General features: G+C 47.3%; 1 protein-coding gene across 4 annotated transcripts in view; it reads left to right on the forward strand.

Moving 5' to 3' along the window:
• LPAR2 (lysophosphatidic acid receptor 2) overlaps positions 1-23,524 on the forward strand; it is a 62,557-nt gene that overhangs the window by 34,464 nt on the left and 4,569 nt on the right. For all 4 annotated transcript variants that reach the window (XM_083486742.1, XM_083486741.1, XM_083486743.1 and 1 more), the window contains one exon: positions 13,188-13,939. In XM_083486742.1, the coding sequence (XP_083342868.1) occupies positions 13,207-13,939 (733 nt within the window). In that variant the 5' untranslated portion in view covers positions 13,188-13,206. The remainder of the gene's footprint in view (positions 1-13,187; positions 13,940-23,524) is intronic.

A 23,524-nucleotide genomic window follows, 5' to 3' on the forward strand; every position in this document is an offset into this window, starting at 1 on the left:
CGCAACTCAAGCGCATGGCTTCCCCCAAAGAACCCTGGCTGGGAGCAGCAGTTTACCTCTCGCAGGGCTGCAATCCCCAACACCTTCCATAAACTACACTTCCCAGGATTTCTGGGTGGCAGCGGAAAGCAATGTGCTTTAAATGGGTGGTGTGAGCTGAGTGCATCAAGCAGTAGTTTGGTGTAAGGTGTGAAGGATTTGAGCGGTGACCCGAAAGGTGAGGTTTGGTGGGCTTTCTCCATGCTTCAGTGGTGCCAGGGATGAAGAGGCCTAGCTGTGTTCTTTTTTCAAGGAAGAACAGTGGCACTTGCCAGAGCCCAGGTGATGGAGGCGGCTTCTGCTTTCTTTCTCCTGTGCCCTTAGGTGGCCTTGTTCATGTTATGGAACAAGGATGGGGAATCTGTGGCCCCCACGGTTGTCAGACTCTAGTTCCCATCAGCTACAGCCAGAATGTGAGTTGTCGTAGTGGTGGCTGGTGCCCTTTAGAAGTGGAAGAGTGAAAGGCAGGGAGACCAACAGAGAATCACAGAATTGTAGAGTTGGAAGGGACCCTGGGGATCATCTAGGCCATCCTTCTGCAATGCAGGAATCTCAAAGCATTCATGACACGTGGCCATCCAACTTCTGCTTAAAAACCTCCCGTGAAGTAGAATCTCCCACCTTTCAAGGGAACCTGTTCCCAGGGGTGGAGGAAGGGGTGTGTGGTGGGGGCGGGATGCCCCGGGTGTCACCACTCAGGGGGGTGACAAAATGCCAGGCGGCACACACCATGGGGCCTGCAGCACACCTGAACCACACATCTATCCTGGGAGAGATGTGGTGGCTTGAGTGCCCGCAGGCTCTGCAGTGCCCAGAAAGCCCACCCACTGCTGTAGGGTGGCTGAGTGGGTGGAGGCAGGGAGACTCCTCCGTGGCCCCGTGGAGCATCCTGCCCCACCTGGACCTGCCCCTGGGCACCCAATTGGCTTGCTCTGCTGCTGCCTGTTTCACTGTCGAATAGCTCTTATCGTCAGAAAGTTCTTCCTGATGTTGAGTTGGAATCTCCTTTCTTGTAAGCCAAGAAGCCATTGCTTTGGGTCCTGCCCCCTGGAACAGCAGAAAACAAGCTTATTCCCTCTTCCACGTGATAGCCCTTGAGATATTTGAAGATGGCTCTCCTCTCTTCTCTCAGACTCCCCTCTTCCAGGCTAAACCTACCCAGCTCCCTGCATTGTTCTTCATGGGGCTTGGTTTCCAGACCTAGGGAGAACCAGAACCCACAACAGGCACAGCCACTCATTTGAGTTTTGCCCCCCACCCATCCCGAATTCTGCAGGGCAATATGGAAATGAAGGAGGAAGGAGCTGGCGGGCAGTGCTGCCCCCTGAACCTGGGGCAGCCAGGAAGGGGCTGGCTAAGGGCAGGTTGTGGGGGGTGGAGCAGTGCCCTCTGTGCCCTGATGGAGCAGCCTCTACCAGCTGCAGTCCAATGTTATCCGGAGGACCAGCAGGGAAAAGCTGCTGTGGGATTCGCTGCCTCAGGGCCCCAAATAACTTGACCAGCCTTGGATGGTATAATCTAATTCTTATTTATTTGCATTCATTCGCTTCTATGTGACTTACAATGATAAAGGATACATAATATAAACTAGTAGCGTGCATTTCATAGACTCATAGAGTTGGAATAGACCACAAGGGCAGGAAACACCATCAGAGCACTCCTGACATATGGTTGTCAAGCTTCTGCTTAAAGACCTCCAAAGAAGGAGACTCCACCACACTCCTTGGCAGCAAATGAATCCTGCGACTCGGGAAATCCTTTTCATTATGCAGTTTAGGTTCTCTGGTTAGGGAAAGGAACTTGCTCAAGAGCAGTCCACAAAGCCACGGCTGAAATCAAGGCTGGATGGCTTTGCAAGAGGATTAGACACATGCATGGAGGAGAAGCCTCTCAGTGGCAGCTATGTTCTGCCTCCCCTCAAGGAGGCCAGTGGCTGGGAATCTCAAGTGGGCAGAGTTGCTGCTGCTGTGCTCAGGTCCTGCTTTCAGGCTTCCCTTGGGCGTCTGGTTGGCAACTCTGAGAACAGGATGCTGGACTAGTTAGGTCTCTGGCCTGATCCAGTAGGCTTTTCTTGTGTTCTTAAGTCAGCTCTTCCCAGTCGGTGTACTTCTGGGCAGGTCTTGAAAATCGTTTAGAAACCAAACCACTAAACACTGGTATCCAGACACCAGTTGAAAACAAACAAATATCTGAACTGAATTTGCACATGGGACATCTCACTAGGAGATGGAAAGAAGGGAGCTGCTGGGTTTGGCACATTGTTTTTGATCTTCCTCTCGTTTGTTTGCTGTCTTGTGTTATTTCCCAGTTACAGAATGTACTTTGCCTACCTAATTAGTTCATCAAGCAACTTGGCTGAGAAAGCCAGGTGCCAAGGGAAATAATCTGCAACCAAACAAACACTGGCTTTGGGATGGCAAAGCCCTCTCAGGGGTTTCCTGTTACTCAGCATGAATGCGTTGACTCCCTGGCAGAGGAGAGAAAGGGAAGAAGCAAATGCACCACACCAGGGTTGAGAGAGAAGATTACAACAGTTTGTCCTTACTCCAAGCCGCAGTGGTTCTCAACCTGTGGGTCCCCAGATGTTGTTGGACTACAACTCCCATCATCCCTGACCTCTGGCCTTGCTAGCTAGGGGTGATGGGAGTTGTAGTTCAACAACATCTGGGGACCCACAGGTTGAGAAAGGCTGCTCCAAGGGACTTTGCTAGGGTACCAAATGCAAGGCTCCTGGATCTTTAATAGGCTGCTAAGACATCCTAGTCATGCTGGCCACATGACCCAGAAGCTGTACGACGGCTCCCTCGGCCAATAAAGCAAGATGAGCAGTGCAACCCCAGAGTCGGTCACAACTGGACCTAATGGTCAGGGGTCCCTTTACTTAAGACATCCTACATTTAAAGCACATGACTCCACCAGAGAATCCTGGGAACCAGAGTACCCCTCACAGAGGTACACATCCCAGCACCCTTAACAAGCTGCATTTGTAAATGCATTTTGAAGGTATGGTACATATGCTGCCATCGTCATGTAGAGGGAATTTCAGGCAGCGCATAGCTAAACTGTGGGTGTTCATGGATTTCTCAGTCCTGCTCAGGTTTCTGTTCAGACCAAGCAAGAAAAAAACAGAAATTGGTAGCCTATTTTCTCACAAGTAAGTTTCCACTGCAGTAAATGCGAATACACTTTTGCAAGTGTTTCAGCAGCTGAGATAGTAGACTGCAGTGATACCATTCTAGGACTTAATTGTCTGCAATGGGTAAGCAACTGGCAACTCGAGGGCTCATTTTAGCTTCCACACAAGCAGTCTTCTACAGCAACAGGTGGGTTCAGGATTGGGCCAGGGAGCTGTTCATGCCTCACGACAGGAGGGAGTTATAGCCACTGTCTCGAAAGAGCTGCAGACAGTTCTGAATTCGGACACCTTGGCCTCAGCTGTCCTTGCTCTGCTGACCTCCTTCCTAGACTCCTGCCATGTGCTCCACTTGGGACTGCCCTTGAAGATGCCTCAGAGGCTGCAGCTACTGCAGAAACTGGCTGCTAGGTTGGTAAATGGGGCAGCTTGATGGGACCATGTGTCACCAGTCCCAAAAGTTCAGCGCTGGCTGCCAGTAAGCTACCAGGCCCAATTCAAGGGGCTCATATTGGCATACAAGGACCTAAATTGCTTGGGACCAAGTACCTAAAAGAGTGCATGCCCCAGTGTCCCCAATAAGCATCAGAAAAGCTCTGGGTGCTGCCCAGTTGGTGTGGAATAATGACAGGGCCCTCCATGTAGCATTTCCTCATTGGCAAAATGTCCTTCCCGGTGCAAGGCATCCGTCCCTATCATTCGCTTCCATGAGGCACTTGAAACAACAGATTCTGTTCCTGACAATCTTGAAATTATGAGCTGTAAGTGTATGTGGACATTTTACATGTTTTTAGTTTTTAATTATCTTTAATTGTTTTTAAATGTCTTAAATGTATTTTTTTATTCTTAGTTTTAATTATATTGTTGCTTTCTGTTGGTGTTCGCAGACCTGGGCTCCTTTTGGAGAAAAGGCGGGGTAGTAATTTAATAACACAATTAAAGAAACAAAGTCCTTTAGAAGAAGCCTCCCTTTACTGGGACCCTCACTCTGTCAGAAAGGGCACTTTAACTCCTTCTCTTCCCCTCACTTGTGACCATGCAGAAGAGTTTCTATCAACATAGCACCACCCGGCTCCTTGCTGCTGTTCCCATGGGAGGGAAGGAGTTAAAGAGCCCTTTGCCTGTTCAATATGTGGAGCCAATCCTGCCCAAAACTTTGACCCACTAGGCAGCCCCAACTGTGCTCCTGGTTCAATTAGTTCCTGATCTGGTTGGAAGAGGCTCCTGATCCTGGCAGGGAAAACAGGAGAGGAAGCTTTTCACATTTTGGAGGTGAGCATCCCTCCTGTTCTTTCCCCCCGGATGCCATGTCTTCTTCTATTGTGAGCTTGAGGGCAGGGGCAATCTCTGCTCTATAAACTCTAGAATTAACCCTTGTGGCAGGCCGGGTGTTGCCCGATTTCAGCCTGCTCCATCCCTGACCCCTGAGAAGGCTGGCAAGGCTCATGGGAGCAGAGTCTGATCATGTCTGGTGGCCGCAGGTTCCCTCTCTGTGTGCCTTGGGAGAGGCTGTTGGAGTAGTTGGCGTGGTGACTGGAAGAGCAGAGTCCCGCATCTTGGAGAGGGTTTCAGTAGGTGATGCTCCTCATGTTCTGCAGTGCTGTGCCATTACGCTCCCATTCAGTACAGTTAACTGTACAAGGCCCCGTCTTCCCTATCCCTTTGAAGCAGTTTCATGCCACTTTAAAAGAGTCCTGGCTTTTCCAGGGACTGTTGTTGGTTAAGGCTGCTGAGAGTTGTCAGCAAACTTGGGAATCTTGGGGAGAGGCCATGGCTGTTTAAAGTGGTATGATGCTGCTTTAAAGGTTTAGTACAGATGGGGCCCAAGAGTGAAGGTTTTTATTTGGCTGTTCTCTTGTCGGATGGAGGCTTCCATGCTCCTGCTCTCCGCCCTAGGGCCGGAGGGGGCAGGCAGCCTGTAGACACAACTGTCCATAAGAAAAGCCTCTTTCTTGCCCTTATTGCATTGGGGATATTTGGAGGAGAGGTCATTTCTATCTGGTAGGGGATTAACTGATCCTCCAGGGACAAAGACTCAGTTATTCATCCCATTTGGCCCCAGATGCTGTTTGCTGCAAGGATGTTATCTGCCTAGCCAACAAGAGCTGCAAAACTCATTTTAAGGGTTCTCAGATCTGGTGTGAGTTTAAACTGTTTCCAGGGATAGCCCTCATATTCTGGGCCGATCCTTTCTTGGTGCTTTTCTCAGAATAGCTTTGGGATTTATTTACCAACCTTGTTATTGGTGGAACTGGCATTCTTGTGATGTCAGCCTCATATCATTGTTATATGTCCCTCTGAGGATCTTGCTAGATGTCAGCCCTAGAATATGGTAAGTATGCTTCTAGACATTAAGGGACGTGGATGGTGTTGTGGTCTAAACCACTGAGCCTAGGGCTTGCCGATCAGAAGGTCAGTGGTTCGAATCCTTGCAATGGGGTGAGCTCCCGTTGCTCAGTCCCAGCTCCTGCCAACCTAGCAGTTTGAAAGCACCCCCCAAAAAAGTACAAGTAGATAAATAGGTACTGCTCCAGCAGGAAGGTAAATGGCATTTCCGAGTGCTGCTCTGATTTCGATGTTCCATTACGCCAGAAGCGGCTTAGTCATGCTGGCCACAAAACCCAGAAAAACTGTCTGTGGAGCGGACAAACACTGGCTCCCTTGGCCTGTAAAACGAGATGAGCACCGCAACCCCAGAGTCGTCTGGGACTGGACTTAATTGTCAGGGGTACTTTACCTTTAACTTTATGCTTCTACGCATGTGCAGAAGGCATTTAGTTATCACTGAATTTGTAGTTCATACACAGTCTGCCAGAATTTGTAGTTCATACACAGACCAGCCCTCAGAAATTAACTGCAGGCTACTTCAGAGTAGCTGTTGTTTTTTAAAAAATTAAAGCCTTATCTTGTGGGTGCCTTTCAGCATCTTACAGTAAATGTAAGGATGAGATACTGACCTATTTTACAGGGTTGCTGTGAAGGTAGCTCTGTGTGTGTGTGTGTGTGTGTGTGTGTGTGTGTGTGTGTGTAGAGAGAGAGGGGAGAGAGAGAGAGAGAGAGAAGTTCTTCCAACACTTACAGTACATTTGATAAAAGTGGTTGAAGATTATTAGCATGGCCCTCATCTTGCCACAGGTGTGCAGTGCGGGGGGGGGCTGGTGTTGTGCGCCCCTTGAGGGCTGAAGTGTGTGCCTGTGGGCAATTGGCATGTGGGAGTGTGTGCCTCCACCCAAGGGTGTCACCAAGGATGGCCCCTTCACATGTAGCATCAGAAAAAAGAAAGGGTGCCCTCAGATGACTATTCTGGATTTGATTCCCTGACCTTGGAAACCCCAGCAGTTGAGGGCCAAGGCTTCTCTGTGACAAGGCCATGGATTGGGACCAGGCAAACTGGAACTGGGCTCCCTTCCCGGATTATTATGGAATGCTCAGCAGCAAAATAATAGCAGGTTAGACTATAAAAAGTTCACTGGGATTCCAGTTCTGCTCCACATTAGTTAATCTGGACCTAACTGCTACGCTCTGTATACAGAATCTCCAGTTCATCCATCCAGTTCAGCTAGAGACTAAAATGTGGGTCTAAGACACTTATCCAGCTGGAATTCTACACCCCCAGCAGCGGCCTTGCTTGCTCTCTCCGATTCTGCTAACCCTGGACGGAATGATGGACGTTGCATTGCCAGTTAGGGCAGTTGCAGATGCATTTAAAATGCCACAAATTAGTACTGACTCTAACAGACTGGAATGAGGAGTTTTGTATTGCTAGCTGTTAAGGCTTGTGATGTGCTTAATTGTTGTTGTTTTTTTAATCACATTGAATAGATTTCTTTAAAGCCCAAGAATTAGAGGCCCCTCTCTCTTGTCTCTTTTTAACGTAAATGCTCATGGCCAATCTGTGAATGGTCAAGCCCAGATAAAATGCTCATAACACAAAATGATCTTTTTTTCCTTTCCTTTCTTTTTTGGGGGTGTTTATAGTTAGGGCTGCTTAGCTGAGTTACGACTCACTATGCTGGAACTCAAAACACTTGGGGTGAATCACAGCAATCCATAAATAGGTTTAGTCAGCATCCTTGGCTTTGAGCCAGTTGGGTCCAAACTGATTTACAAGTGGGGGAGGGCAGGCCTTGCACCCACATTTTCATGTTTCTGCTTTGTTGATCAGTCTAAATGATATGTGGTATTTCTGATAAAAGGAATCAACTGTTCAGCACGGTTTGGAATCCATGTACAGGATCAGAGAAATGGTTTTGTGCTCAAGCAGCATTCAAAAGTCTCCTTTTTACACTATTTCCTGAGACTTAAGACGCAGGTGGCGCTGTGGGTTAAACCACAGGGCCTAGGACTTGTTGATCAGGTCAGCGGTTCAAATCCCCACGATGGGGTGAGCTCCCGTTGCTCGGTCCCAGCTCCTACCCACCTAGCAGTTCGAAAGCACGTCAAAGTGCAAGTAGACAAATAGGTACCGCTCCACCGGGAAGGTAAACGGCATTTCCTTGCGCTGCTCTGGTTTGCCAGAAGCGGCTTAGTCATGCTGGCCACATGACCCAGAAGCTGTACACCGGCTCCCTTGGCCAATAAAGTGAGATGAGCGCTGCAACCCCAGAGTCGTCCACGGCTGGACCTAATGGTCAGGGGTCCCTTTACCTTTAAGATGTATGGTGGCTGAGGAACCTCATGAGGATGGGTTCAACAGAAGATGTAAATACAGAACAGAATAATGTATACTTGGCCATCTTCCATTCATGGCATGGAAGACCAGACCTCCACAGTTACCTTAGAAGCTCTGAGAAGTATTTGTACATTATGATAATAGTATGAACATTGTAGTTATAGTTGAATCCTGTGGTACTTCACCACTAAGTCAGAACTATAACCTGTGAACTGAGCAATATGATTTCTCTAGAGCAAAAACTGGAATCAAGGTTAATTACTGCAGTGCTCCTGTCGAGACACTTCTTGCATAATGACTGTGGTGCAATTGATAATGAGTAACATACAGGAAGCCCTCAACCTTTGCAGCGGTTGTGTGCCGAACATTGCGCCTGAAGCCAAAATCATGTACAGTGGTGCCTCGCAAGACGAAATTAATTCGTTCCGCAAGTCTCTTTGTCTTGCGAGTTTTTCGTCTTGCGATGCACGGTTTCCCATAGGAATGCATTGAAAATCAATTAATGCGTTCCTAGGGAAACCGCCTTCAGACCAGTCTGTCCCCGGACCTCTTCTGAAGGCTGGGGGGGGGCAAGGGCTTTTCTGCCCACCCCCAGCATTTTAAAAAACCCCGGGACAGCGGAGGACTTCTCCGCTGTCCGGGCGATCTTAAAATGCTGGCGGGCGGCATTTTAAAATCGCCCCGGGACAGCGGAGGACTTCTCCGCTGTCCGGGGCGATTTAAAAGCCCCTGTGAAGGCAGGCAGGGGGGACAAAGACTTTCGCCCCCCGCCCGCCTTCAGAAGATGTTCCCGCCCCCCGCCCCGCTTCGGAACAGCTGGGGCAGGTGTTCCCGCCCCCCGCCCCGCTTCGGAACAGTGTTCCAAAGTGGGGCGGCTGGGGCAGGTGTTCCCGCCCCCCGCCCCGCTTCGGAGCACCGGGAGAAGCGATCTCCCCGCAGCCCCTTGCTTCAAAAGAGGTCCGGGGGCAGCGGGAAGCGCTTCCCGCTGTCCCCGGACCTGGGGCTGCGGGGAGAAGATCGCTTCTCCCCGCCGCCCCTTGCTTCAAAAGAGAAGACCCGCTGTCCCCGGGGCAAGCTTTGTTTTGCGAAGCAAGCCCATAGGGAAATTTGTCTTGCGAGGCAACTCGAAAACGAAAAAACCTTTCGTTTTGCGAGTTTTTCGTCTCGCGAGGCGTTCGTCTTGCGGGGTACCACTGTATAGGCAAAACTCATTGGCTGCAATGGTGGGTGGGAATGCCAAAGTTTTTTCCTCCTTTCTGCCCCCTTTTTATCTGCAGTGGTACCTCGGGTTAAATACTTAAGTTGTTCTGTAGGTCCGTTCTTAACCTGAAACTGTTCTTAACCTGAGGTACCACTTTAGCTAATGGGGCCTCCTGCTGCTGCTGCGCCGCCGGAGCACAATTTATGTTCTCATCCTGAAGCAAAGTTCTTAACCCGAGGTACTATTTCTGGGTTAGTGGAGTCTGTAACCTGAAGCGTCTGTAACCTGCAGCATCTGTAACTCGAGGTACCACTATATTTGTTGAAGTTTTGCCAAGCGTGTAAAGCTGAATGTGCACAAATTAAATGTGTGCAGGTTGCAGGATTGCTGTGCATCCCTACTCTTCTCCCTCGGACCTTTTGCACACAACACATGTGCTCTGCTACCTAGCCACAGTCCTCCTTGCAAATTACCTGTGCTGGGTTCTTTTTTAACGGTTGATAAAGGGTGTGTGGGTGTGTGAAGATATTTGCATATGACCCGTCATACAACTTTATCCCAATTTCCTATGTAATATAACTTTTTATGTAATTAGGAATTACAATAAAATACAGTTAGAGTATTAAAATTCTGCAAAAATAGAATTAAAACAAGCACACTTTTCAAATAGAGGAACTTACCCATTTGTTTTATTAGCTGCTTCTTCTTTTAAAATTAAAGAAGAGAATGAAAAATACAGAATAGATTTCATAATAGCTTTCCTACATCTGTGTAGAGATGATGTAGGTGAAACCCTGAATAGCACCCAGTATCTTGTCCCTGCCTTCTCTGCCTCCCGGGGGCTCTTTAGCAGGCGCCTGTCCTGGAATCAGCCACTTGCCATGAACGCCAGAGAAAATCCTGCAGCTGAAGCCCCCTAGGCAGCAAAGTGCCCTTGGACTGCTGCTTGGCCCTGGAGAGATAAACAAACCCAGATCATTACTGCTTGATAATTTTTGAGGCAGAACAGCTGTGGCAACAGAAAATGTTGGCGGCAGCATCTCCCACACCCACAACTTGGGGAGGAAATATTCCTGAGGAAGGCTTTCTTCTTATCAGATCTGGGCAAATTTTCCAGGCTTGGCCTCTATCTTGTCCCAAGAGTTTTGCCTCTTCAGCAAAACTGTGGGTGAAGCAAAGGTTGAAGCCTGACTCTCTGGCGTTCCTCATCCTCTGCAGGCTTCTCATTTTCTGCAAGCCACATTCGGTGGGTGGGACTGTTTCCCCCCCCCCCAAGTTCAAGGATAATAATAATATTATAATAATTTATTATTTCTACCCTGCCCATCTGGCTGGGTTTCCCCAGCCACTCTGGGTGGCTTCTAGCAAAAGATTAGAAAGGATTTAGGCCCAAAGTAGAAAACTCTTATCCCGTTTATTCCCCTTAACACAGATTAGATGTTTAAGTACAAATTGGAGTTGGGCTCCTAGCATAGGAGGCTCCTTTTTGTTTCCCTCTCTCAAAGAGTGGATGGGCCTATAGCAGCTAGATGTTCATGAGGGATTGGAGCAAATAGCACTTTCAGTGACCGGTTGAATCTACTCCTGCTTTCCATCTGCTACTTGAGCAGAACCTATCAAAGTGGGGAGAGCAGTCTTAACCACACCTGCACCAGACATCGAAAGTGTTTTTATACCACATAGTGGCTTCCATCACACTCCTGGAAACTGCAGATCATTCTTAGGAGAGCCCTATTCTCTGCACAGAACAGCAACCCCAGAATGGTTTTCATAATCCATCCCTGTTCCCAGGATTCTTTGGGGTAAGCCATGCCTGTTAAGGGGCAGCCTTACAACATCCCTGGTGCTCCAATTGCACCCATTTCCATGTAAGTGGAGAGAAGGTTTGGGCTGATCCATCGGCTGGTGGAAGATCTAGCTAGCTGGGATGCGAGATGCTTGAATAACAATTCCTGGATAATTGGCGGGGTGTGCTTCATAGTTCCTCAAACAACTTTTGAAATAATCCTGAGTTTGTTGAAATGTGCCTGGCTAATTTCAAACACGGCTAGGAAGCCGCAAGAGGTGTTAGCTAAGGCTTCAAGTTTTTTCTCTGCGTGCCGAAGACATTGGAGTCTCCTCTTCCTTGCCCTTTGCCTTCACTATGTATCCCTGCCAAAACATCTGCAATTCTTCCAGCTTCTACACTTCAGTTATGCAAATGTTGTGCAGCTTATTCTAAGCACAGTTATTATGTCCCCACCCCTTCCCGGCACACTTAGTATTCCATGTAGCCCCCCAAATAGCATTCCTTTGTGTAACTGCTTCAGCTAATACTAAATGGAATGTAATAGACATGCACATGCATGCCCTAGGGATCAAGTGTTCCACAAGGAGTTTGTCCATAAACAGCTAATTAATCCTATTAATACAAGAGATTAATTTCCATTATTAAATATCTCATGTAATAGCCTCCTTCATGCATTGCTAAGAGTACAGGGACAGAACCTGATGTTAAACACATTACATGCAAAACACTTGATCTGTTGCATGCTGACATCTAAATTCAGTTGGAACTTTGCCCAATCCATGCTGTGGATGGCAGCCTTAATATAACTAGACGCCAACTCTTTTACAATGTCCTAAATTCCTTCCATAATAAGGTTACTTCCAGTGAGGTGTATTATTTAAAACCTCTGCCCATTTTTTAATGAAACAGGCACCTACGGTAATTTACTCCATTAGCTACTCCAAAGAGAATTCTTTTTGCTTCTTTTGTCAGCAGTTTTTGAAAAATAAATAAATAGTTGGGGGCAGTTGTAAGATTACTAGCTAACCTCTCCTCACATATCTATGTGTAACAGATTCAAAAGGGATGATGGAATACCAGGGAGTTGTATAATTTCGCTTATACATGGGATTGTTCCTTTTTTGTTTGTATGCACAATTGTAGCACAAATGGTAAATGTCAAAGCTTGAATTGTGAACTTGCTGAGATAAAGGTTTGAATTTGTATTTTTAAAAAATAGGTTTGGTTTTAGAAGGGTATCTTTTGGAAACAGAAGAGGCGTGTAGGCTTGATTCCCAAACTTACCTCTCATTCACTAGCTGGCGTTTAATCCTGGTTTTTGTGTTTGAAACAGATTTGGCGGTGACAACTGCATCCTGTCCTGTGTGCGGACGGCTTCAGTGGCTGTGGCACATGTCCTGGACACCAGATAGAAGAGTTCTGGGGAACAGGAAACTCAGCCTTCCCTCCCCAATTGGGTGCGCGCTGGATGTTTCGGACGGCAACTTCCATCAGCCTCAGCCAGCACTATGCTGGGTCTGATCGGAATTGTAGCACAAAACATCTGGTGGGCTCCAGGGTTTTTTTGGGGGGGGGGCAATAGATTAAACTATTTGCCTTTCAGTTGGTTGATTTGCGTGGGGGTTGTGTTGCGGTTCATTGCACACGTGGGTGGAGCTTACATGAGTCCACTCTGCCCACTCTGCCCCGTCCCCCTCCTGTTCTGCTTCTTCCCCCTTTTCCAGCCACTTTGAGGTCCCAGCAATGCAGTCATGCATGATCACACATGCTTTGAATGCACACAAAGTGGTTGTTTCCTGTACTTTTCTTTTTCTCTTCTTAAAAAAAATTAAGCATGTGAGAAGGGGAATTGGAGAAAGATGAAAGTATCCAGTAAACAATGAATGAAGCAACTGCAGGGATTGCCAACATGTCACCCGGGGGGGGATGTTGGGGCTGGGGGCCCACCAGTACCTTTGATTGTGCTGCCACCTGGCCTCTCTGGCCGTTTTTCTCCTCTGCCCCCTTCCAGCACCCCAGGGCTTCCCCAGGCCGCATCCAGTTGCCTCAGGAGGAGGAGGCAGGGGGCACCATTTTCTGTTTTACCTCAAGTGGCAAAATGTCTTGGGCCAACGCTGCTGGCAGCCATACAATACACAAGTTTATCTTAAATGAGCCAGGCCCTGTGGTGACAGCCAGACTGGGGGGAAATCAGTTTGTGCTTATCTTGGGGATGAGAAACTGGAGAGCAATTTGTGCCTCAGATGAGCAGGAAATGTTATGCCAGCTGGCCCTGCCTCCCTGCCCTCTCTCCAAGGTTAAAGGCAAGCTGAACAGAAGGCTTGTTTCCTTTTTGTTTCTCTCTCTACCACAGGGACTGACGATTTGAAAAGATGACCAGGTGTTACTACAACGAGACCATTGAGTTCTTCTACAACAACAGTGGCAAGGAGCTGTCCCGAGTGTGGAGGAACAAGGATGTTCTAGTGGTTGTTCTGGGCCTGACGGTCAGCATCATTGTGCTTCTCACCAACCTGCTGGTCATTACAGCCATTGCGATCAACAAGCGCTTCCATTATCCGATCTATTACCTGCTGGGGAATCTGGCTGCTGCCGACCTCTTTGCCGGCATTGCTTATTTGTTCCTGATGTTCCACACGGGACCCAACACAGCCCAGCTTTCTCTCAAGACTTGGTTTGTCAGGCAGAGCCTCCTGGATACCAGCCTGACAGCCTCTGTGGTCAACCTCCTGGCCATTGCGGTGGAGCGACACCAGACAGTGTTCACCATGCAGCTCCATAGCAAGATGTCCAACCAGCGAGTCATAATCCTCATTGTCTGCATCTGGCTAACAGCTCTGCTGCTTGGCCTCATCCCCTCATACGGCTGGCACTGTCTGTGTAGCCTGAAGGACTGCTCAAGGATGGCTCCGCTCTACAGCCGAAGGTACTTGACCTTTTGGGCCATCTCCAACCTCTTCATCTTCCTCATCATGGTGGTCGTCTACACTCACATTTTCATCTACGTCAAGAGGAAGATGGCTCGCATGTCCAGGCACACCAGCTTCCATCCGCGTTACAGGGAGACCATGATCAATCTCATCAAGACAGTTATCATTATCCTCAGTAAGTAAATGTCTCATCAGACCTCCAGTTTCTTTGCAGTCAAGAATTTCTTTCTGGGAAAGATGCAGATGCAGACTACTTGCTTCTGCTGACACCTTCCTTTGCTATGGATTGGTAGGTGTCCCTTGTTGTTGGCTGTTTGAAATGCCAGCTTCAAGGAACGAAAATGAATGGAGGATATCTCTGTTCTAGAAAGAGATTAGCTTGGTCTGTTGGTTACAGTCTCAACATATAATGCACCAGGTTGATCCTTCGGTGGGTCTATCCCAAGGATTGCCTTCTGGTGGCCCATAAACTAGAAATGAGAGATGATCCCCGTTCGAATCTGGCTTTAATAATAGTAATAATAGTAATAATAGTAATAATAGTAATAATAGTAATAATAGTAATAATAGTAATAATAGTAATAATAGTAATAATAATATATTATTTGTACACCGCCCATCTGGCTGGGTCTCCCCAGCCACTCTGGGTGACTTCCAACAAAGATTTAAAAATACATTAAAATGTCACACGTTAAAAGCTTTGCTAAACAGGGCTGCCGTCAGGGAAGCCACCCTTTGAACCCACTCATCTCCAAACCAAGGCAAGGTTTTATGCCTTTAGCAGGTTATGTCAAGATAGTCACTCATGCCAAATTGTCACCTAGATTATCTGAAACATGCCTCAGTGAACCTCTGGCTCATGCACACCCAGGGGTTTATTTTGCAAGGCAACAGACATTTTGTCTGGCAAAATACACTTCTGTCCCCCAGACCACTGTCTTGGAATGTACAGCAGTCCTGAGAATATAAACATTATTTTTTTATCTGTCCTTATCCATCTTTTTGTCTCTTTGCAGTCTCCCTTTGAAATCTATAGTTTAACCCTTGATAGTTTATTACTGGGGGATTTGCATTACAAATTGTACTAGTCCACACTGTTCTTTTTCTTCCTCTACCCAGCCTTATTTTAGTTGAGTCTACTACACCCTTACTTTAGTTTTCTGTGGGCTTAAATGGTGGTGGAAGAACTTGCTTCTGTAACTCTTACCTGCCAGGAGGTAATTCTTACTCTCCACAGGCAACTAACTGGTTTGATAATTTCAAGACTGACTTCCAGAAGGTGTACATTATGCCACCCTAGATCTTCCCATGTGTCTGCATGCATACTCTTGGGATGATCAAGGTCTTACTTATTTTCATCTCTGTTTAACCTTTTGGTCTTCAAAAGAGTATTGATGGCCCTCCAGAAAGTGTGCATGGAGTCCCCCACTGGACTTTGGTTGAGTTTGTGCTCTCCTCTTTCCATGTTTATCCTTGTAGTGATCAGCTGCTGGCTTGTGTTTCTCCAAATGATTCTCCAAGATGACCAGTTCACAGGGCTACTGAAGTGTGCAGTGGCTCACTTTGCAATGCCTGGGCTAAGAAGTAAAGTGGGATCCATGCCATCCATTGATTAAGTGTGCAGCGGCCATGTTGCATCAGAGTTGGGTCCCCAGCTGTTGTTGGACTACAACTCCCATTATCCCTAGCTAGCAGGAAGCATCTGTGGTGATGTGGGCTTTTGAATTAGTGACTTTCAAGACATAAAGCCAAGTTAGCATGAATTGAAAGAGCCAGCTACTATGATTCACCCCAGAAGTGCCTAAGCTTTTTCTTCTTTTTTCTGGTGGGGTGGTGCACACAATATTTGACTTTGCCCAAAGGAAGCAGGGCTGGAATTGAGCCAGGCCTTGACAGGGTTGCACCAGAGAAGTCTGCCAAAGTTGGCTCCCCGAGAGCTTGGAGGGAGTCAGGAGAACGCTGCCAGGCCCCCTGCTGTGTGGATGCAGCATCTTGGCTGTGTGTTGGCGCGTGTGGATGTGTGACAGGATCTCCCTGAGGTCTTGGAATGCCAGATGATGATGATCTGAGGAATGTATGACAGCACCAGAGGGGAAATGAATTTCATTCTTCACGCAGAATAGCTTTTCCTCAGAGGATAAAGCTTTAGGAAGCGGATAGCCAAACTCTGTAACCACGCTGATTCTTTGAGAATATTGGCTTTAGCAGCTTTCCCCTTTGAATAGTTAAGGATGTCCACAGGCCCGGCTCCAGGTTTGGGATGAGCCAAGCTGTGGTGCTGTGTCTGGCTGTACACTGGGAGCAGAGCCAGCCTTGCTCCTGATAGTGCCAGCCAGTCCAGAGGGCCCCACCCCTACTTCTCGCCAAATGAGCCTCATTGACAACGGCAGCAGGAGCAGCATGCCCTGCTGGTTTTTGTGCCGCCAGGCGGAGTGGTGGTCCCATATCTTCATTCAGTTCTTTGGTCCTATTGCTGCTTTAGAGTGAGGGTGGCCAATGAGGGTGGCCAAGGGGCTGGGGGGGGGGGAATCAGGACTTTTTAAACTAGGCAGCCAGAGCCAAAATGAGCAGTTAACCAGGAGGAGAAATGCAAAGTTCAAATATTCAAGTGATGCAAAAGTTGTATTATGTTAGTTACATGATGTCCAGGCCCCTGGAACTGGGGATAGTCATCGGATTTAGTGCCATCAGTGTATAGTAAGCCCACAACTTACACAAGGGTTACTTTCTGGGGATCACAACCAAAGCCAAAATCAAAACCCACTGGGTCAAGGGCAGGTGGGATTGCCAAATTCATTTTTCTCAAAGCTCTGCCCTTAGGGTTTTGTTTTGTTTGGGTTTTTTGCCACACACATAAAGCTGAATGTGTACAAGTTAAATGTGTGTAATTTTCAGCCTTATTGTAAAGTAAAAAGCTAAAGGACCCTTGGATGGTTAATTCCAATCAAAGGTGGCTATGAGGTGTGGCACTCATCTCACTTTCAGGCCGAGGAAGCCGGTGTTTGTCCACAGACATCTTTCCAGGTCATGTGGCCAGCAGGACTAAACCGCTTCTGGTGCAACAGAACACCGTGATGGAAACCAGAGTGCACAGAAATGCTGTTTACCTTCCCACTGCAGTGGTACCTATTTATCTACTTGCACTAGTGTGCTTTCGGACTGATAGGTTGGCAGAAGCTGGGATGGAGCAACAGGAGCTCACCCTGTCATGTGCATTTGAAACACCAACCTTCCGATCAGAAGGTTCAAACCACAGCACCACCTGCGTCCCTAGGTTTACTGTACTGTGTATCAAGCCTGTGGCCTGCCAGCTGTTTGCTTTGCATTGCACCACCAGCAAAAGCAGAAGATTCCCCAGGAATTTATAATGCACATTTTGTCTGGGGATGAAACAAGTGCTGTTATATATACTGGAGCTTCATTTTCACCTAGGGTAGGTGAACACCTAGTACTTATCGGGAACAGTGAGGAGGTTTCGAAGGAAGACAGTCCTGGCGTGATGGTGCTCAGGCATAAGAAACCAGTGGGTTTGTGCCCCTCCATCCCTCCCTCATCCCACAAGCCACTTGCAGAGAGGACTTGCTTCCAGGACGAATGTGGAGGCGGCTGGAACTGATTAACTGAATGTGATGGTGTGGTACTGCCTCGTAGGTGAGCCGCTGAGCAAAAAGTAAAATTAAAAAATAGGTGGGCACAGATATGCTTTTTATAGCCTCTCTGCTTCCGCTCCCCTTCTCATGCCCTCTGCACTTTTTGCCATTCTGCTCCTTCCGCCTGGGTCCTCTGCTGCTGCTGCTGCAGTGACAGCACCTGCTCCTGGTTCTTCAAGCTGTCTCCAAACTCCCCTTGTCTGCATCATTTTCTCTGGACCACCAGAGGCTCACTTTGCGCAGCTTGCTTTGTTACTTCTTACCATTCTCCCTTTCCAAGAGCAGAGGCTGTCATTTAACCACAGCAGCCCTGTGTGTAATATGGTTAGGCTGAGCGACGGGATGCCCTAGGCCACCGGGCAAAGTTCATAGCCAAGTGGATTTTGAAAAGGGCTATGCAAAGGCAGGGCAGGGGAGGCTGTTTCTCTGTTCTTTTTCAGTATATTTGTTTTTAGGGTTTCCCCTGTTTATTTCAGTGGGCAATCCTAACAGGCTTCTGATGCCCTGATTTTGGTGTTCGCCATCCAGATGTCAGGAACATTGCAAACTTGGACTACTTGCTACAAGCCACAATACCTGCCAAACTGCGTAGTGGTGGCGCGGCAGCAGCGGGAGGCCCCATTAGTTAGTGGTACCTCAGGTTAAGAACAGTTTCAGATTAAGAATGGACCTCCAGAATGAATTAAGTTCTTAACCAGAGGTACCACTGTACTTGTGATATGAACTGGGAAATGAGGAAACCCAAAGGATGCTATAAAAAGCATATCTGTGCCCACCTATTTTTTAATTTTACTTTTTGCTCAGCGGCTCACCTACGAGGCAGTACCACACCATCACATCCAGTTAATCAGTTCCAGCCGCCTCCACATTCGTCCTGGAAGCAAGTCCTCTCTGCAAGTGGCTTGTGGGATGAGGGAGGGATGGAGGGGCACAAACCCACTGGTTTCTTATGCCTGAGCACCATCACGCCAGGACTGTCTTCCTTCGAAACCTCCTCACTGTTCCCGATAAGTACTAGGTGTTCACCTACCCTAGGTGAAAATGAAGCTCCAGTATATATAACAGCACTTGTTTCATCCCCAGACAAAATGTGCATTATAAATTCCTGGGGAATCTTCTGCTTTTGCTGGTGGTGCAATGCAAAGCAAACAGCTGGCAGGCCACAGGCTTGATACACAGTACAGTAAACCTAGGGACGCAGGTGGTGCTGTGGTTTGAACCTTCTGATCGGAAGGTTGGTGTTTCAAATGCACATGACAGGGTGAGCTCCTGTTGCTCCATCCCAGCTTCTGCCAACCTATCAGTCCGAAAGCACACTAGTGCAAGTAGATAAATAGGTACCACTGCAGTGGGAAGGTAAACAGCATTTCTGTGCACTCTGGTTTCCATCACTATTTTAGTGCTGTTGTTTCTTCCCTTGCCTTGGATCCTGGATCCTAACCCCTTAAAGTGGGGGGGGGGGGCATGGTCTTACAATCTGCTTGCCTAGCTTCATGGATGGATGGATGGAGAAATTCAGTTTGGCTCCATAATATGGTATTATGGTATAATATGGTATAGCTGTTTTCTATCTTTGAGATAGATGAGACTCTACACCAGTCTCGCCCAGCCCAGTGTCCTGCTGATGGGAGTTGTAGTGCAAAGCGGCTGGCACACTGGGTTGGGAATGGCTGCTCTGCACACATCCTTTCTGCAGTAGAGGCTGCAAAGAAGAGGCCAGAAGTCTCCGCTTCCATTTTCAGTTCCATTATGTCCAAACTGTCAACTGTTGTTAATTTTATCTATGGTTTTTTAAAGCCAGCTGCTTCATTGTCTTGCTTCAGTAAACCATTTTGAAGATTAACCTCTTTTAACCTCTTGATGGGTAGTAGGGTAACTGGCAAGTTGCACTTTCTACTGTATAGAAATAGTCATGGTACCTGCTTACAGGGTCACATGTAGGTGCTGCTAAAGGTGCATGAATAAAGGCACCTTTATTCATTCTTTAGTCATTCTTTATTCATTCTCTCAAACCAATAAAACTCTCTGTGATGTACTACCAGTGACAAGAATCCCTTCTCTAGAGGTTTTTTTTTGCGGGGGAGGGATGTTATGTATGGTGTAATCCTATCTGCCTGGGTTTGTATGAGCTTTTAAGACACCTCATGCAGCTAGGAACTTCACAAAGGAAGAATGATCTTGACCTTTCTTCTGCAGAGGATGGGTGGAAAGTTTTCAGATAAAACCTTTTGCTGGATGACAGTAGTTCGTGCACTGCTTTAAGCAGACTTCTAGTTAAATACAACTCATAATCAAAGTTAAAAATATTAAAGGGGTCAGTATTCTGATCACTACAGTTCCCATACAGTTACAAGAATTGTGTGTTTTTATTTGTTTTGGAAGCATTACTTGGTGTGGGTGACTTGATGAAATTAGCATTTTCCAAAAGCTGAAATGGGGCTGGAGAAATCAGATTCATCTGGCGAACCTGATCCTGAGCTTCCTGAACAGACCACAAGATGACATGAGGGTCAGAGGCCTCCCTTGTGGTTTGCCTTCCAGCACAAGTGGATCTGGCAAGAGTCTGTTTCAGTGCAGAGTGCTGCCCTTGGGGTTCCAGCTAGCCACGTCCTTGTCAGGATACGTACGCCATTCCATCCTGAAGCCCCCTTTGCCCTTTCCCCCTGGTTGCTTCCTTCCTCCTGGGCATGCGCTGGCCCTCGCTGAGCTCTACTGTAAACCCATGCTCAGTCCTCATGGGGTAGTTTCTCACCTTAATTTTTGTTTGGTATTGGTACTTCTGGAAACCTGGCGGCTTCCCCCAATTTGTAGATACTTCCCATGTTTATAGCTTGAGGCTGTCACCAGTTGAAACTCATCTGAGAAATTGTCTTAAGAGTCCTTTAGCCAGTTGACAGCACAGTTATGTACTTGGTGCCTAGAAAATTAGTGGTTTGGATCCCGAGGGTCCTGAGGAAGCATTTGTGTGTGAGAGGTTCAGTGCAGGAATGTGCTTGTTATGCTCCTTGGGGTGTGTGGGCTGACCCTTTTTGGGCTCCCTCCCTCCCTCCCTCCTTTCTTCCAAAGGAGAATCAGTTTGGTACGCAAGCTGTAGGACAGCTTGACTTAATGCGATATGCAGGTGTTGATGGATGGGGCTCTCACGCCCTTGACTTTGGCATGTGGCTGGCTACCTGCTTTCTGCAACAGATGTATCCGCCTGCCTCTGGCATGACCAGAATTTCAGAAAAGCCCAAGGTTGGATTTTGCTAAGCTCTTGGGCTCCTGTGTGCTGTGCTATCCTAAACAGTCGGCCAGAGGCTACTCTCTAGCTGTGCAGCAGTGGCTTTGGAAATCATAGAATCATAGAATCCTAGAGTTGGAAGAGACCCCAAGGGCCATCGAGTCCAACCCCCTTGCCAAGCAGGAAACACCATCAGAGCACTCCTGACATATGGTTGTCAAGCCTCTGCTTAAAGACCTCCAAAGTAGGAGACTCCACCACACTCCTTGGCAGCAAATTCCACTGTCAAACAGCTCTTACTGTCAGGAAGTTCTTCCTAATGTTTAGGTGGAATCTTCTTTCTTGTAGTTTGGATCCATTGCTCCGTGTCCGCTTCTCTGGAGCAGCAGAAAACAACCTTTCTCCCTCCTCTATGTGACATCCTTTTATATATTTGAACATGGCTATCATATCACCCCTTAACCTCCTCTTCTCCAGGCTAAACATGCCCAGCTCCCTTAACCGTTCCTCATAAGGCATCGTTTCCAGGCCTTTGACCATTTTGGTTGCCCTCCTCTGGACACGTTCCAGTTTGTCAGTGTCCTTCTTGAATTGTGGTGCCCAGAACTGGACACAGTACTCCAGGTAAGGTCTGACCAGAGCAGAATACAGTGGCACTATTACTTCCCTTGATCTAGATGCTATACTCCTATTGATGCAGCCCAGAATTGCATTGGCTTTTTTAGCTGCCGCGTCACACTGTTGGCTCATGTCAAGTTTGTGGTCAACCAAGACTCCTAGATCCTTTTCACATGTACTGCTCTCAAGCCAGGTGTCACCCATCTTGTATTTGTGCCTCTCATTTTTTTTGCCCAAGTGCAATACTTTACATTTCTCCCTGTTAAAGTTCATCTTGTTTGTTTTGGCCCAGTTCTCTAATCTGTCAAGGTCGTTTTGAAGTGTGATCCTGTCCTCTGGGGTGTTAGCCACCCCTCCCAGTTTGGTGCCATCTGCAAATTTGATCAGGATGCCCTTGAGTCCATCATCCAAGTCGTTGATAAAGATGTTGAATAAGACAGAACCCTGTGGCACCCCACTAGTCACTCTTCTCCAGGATGAAGAGGAACCATTGATGAGCACCCTTTGGGTTCGGTCAGTCAGCCAGTTACAAATCCACTGAGTGGTAGCATAGTCAAGTCCGCATTTTACCAGCTTCTTTACAAGAATATCATGGGGCACCTTGTCAAATGCCTTGCTGAAATCAAGGTAGGCTACATCCACTGCGTTCCCTTCATCTACCAGGCTTGTAATTCTGTCAAAAAACGAGATCAGGTTAGTCTGACATGACTAATTTTTCAGAAATCCATGCTGACTATTGGTGATCACAGCATTCCTTTCTAGGTGCTCACAGACTGTTTGCTTAATGATCTGCTCCAGAATCTTCCCTGGTATTGATGTCAGACTGACTGGGCGGTAATTATTTGGGTCCTCTCTTTTCCCCTTTTTGAAAATAGGGACAACATTTGCCCTCCTCCAGTCTGCCAGGACTTCGCCTGTTCTCCAGGAATTCTCAAAGATGACAGCCAGTGGTTCTGAGATCACATCTGCCAGTTCTTTTAATACTCTTGGATGCAGTTCATCTGGCCCTGGAGACTTGAATACATCTAAACTAGCCAAGTATTCTTGTACTATCTCCTTAGTTATTCTGGGCTGTGTTTCCTCTGCTGAATCATTTGCTCCAAATTCTTCAGGTCAGGCATTGTTTTCTTTATCGGAGAAGACTGAGGCAAAGAAGGCATTGAGGAGTTCAGCCCTTTCTGTGTCCCCTGTTTGCATTTCACCATCTTCTCCTCTGAGTGACCCCAGTGTTTCTTTGTTCTTCCTTTTGCTACGAACATACCCATAAAAGCCCTTTTTGTTGCTTTTAACCTCTCTAGCAAGCCTGAGTTATGAAGGACCCTTGGATGAGTTCTGCTGGGGAAGCTGAGTGGTCGGGGTGGGGGTGGGCTGAAGCAAGAGGGGAGCTCCAGCTGTAATGAGCTCCAGCTAAGAACAGGGTGGGGTCCTGTAATAAACCTTGATTTGAGTAGAAAAAGAATCACCAAGGAGGCTTGCATGGATATTGTTCATGCACACTTATTTGTGGGGAGAGGAGCAGGGCAGATTGTTTGTGGTTTTGAGGGATGGTGATGCTTATTTTCATGTGGTCAAAAAGTTTCCTGGCTACTTTTGTGGAGGCACAAGATCCAGGTTTGAACATGTTTTCCCCTGGTCAGTTGGCAACCTGAGGATAAGGGGTGCAACTTTGCAGACCCTATTTTTGAGATAGATTCAACACTAAATATATATACTGTATAAAAAAGTAGTGCAAAAGCATCTCTTGATAAAGACCATGAAAGTCTGATAGCCATGAGAAGAGATGGAGAATTCTAGCCTTTTCCTCTTAAAGTTTACCCAGCAGCTGTCTAGGATCACCAGGAGAAGAAGACAAGGCTCCTGCAGCTTTTCATAATGACGTAGATGAGGGAATTTCTGCAGGTTTTGTCGTTTTGAAGCATATTTACTCCACTCGTCAGCTGAAAAGGCTCCCAGAACAACTCACAAAGATCAGTAGTCAGGCAGCCCCCTCAAAAGTCATGACACAAAAGGAAAAAGGGATGGGGAGAGAAGCAGAAATGCAAGTTTAAGTAGCAGTTCTTTTAAAAGTTACAGTTCTTATTAGAACCAGCTGGGATGAAAATTGTTCATGTAGCCTAGTATGCTCTAGATCTTTTTAATTCTGAATTTTAAATTGCAACCTGCCCTGGGACCTGCTGGTGAAGGGCAAGTATTATTATTATTATTATTATTATTATTATGGAACAGCAATGGCTAGGCATCAGTTGAGAGAGGAATGGCCAGAGGTCCT

The sequence above is a fragment of the Podarcis liolepis genome, assembly GCF_965112155.1.
Source record: "Podarcis liolepis genome assembly, chromosome: 2".
Lineage (NCBI taxonomy): Eukaryota > Metazoa > Chordata > Lepidosauria > Squamata > Lacertidae > Podarcis > Podarcis liolepis.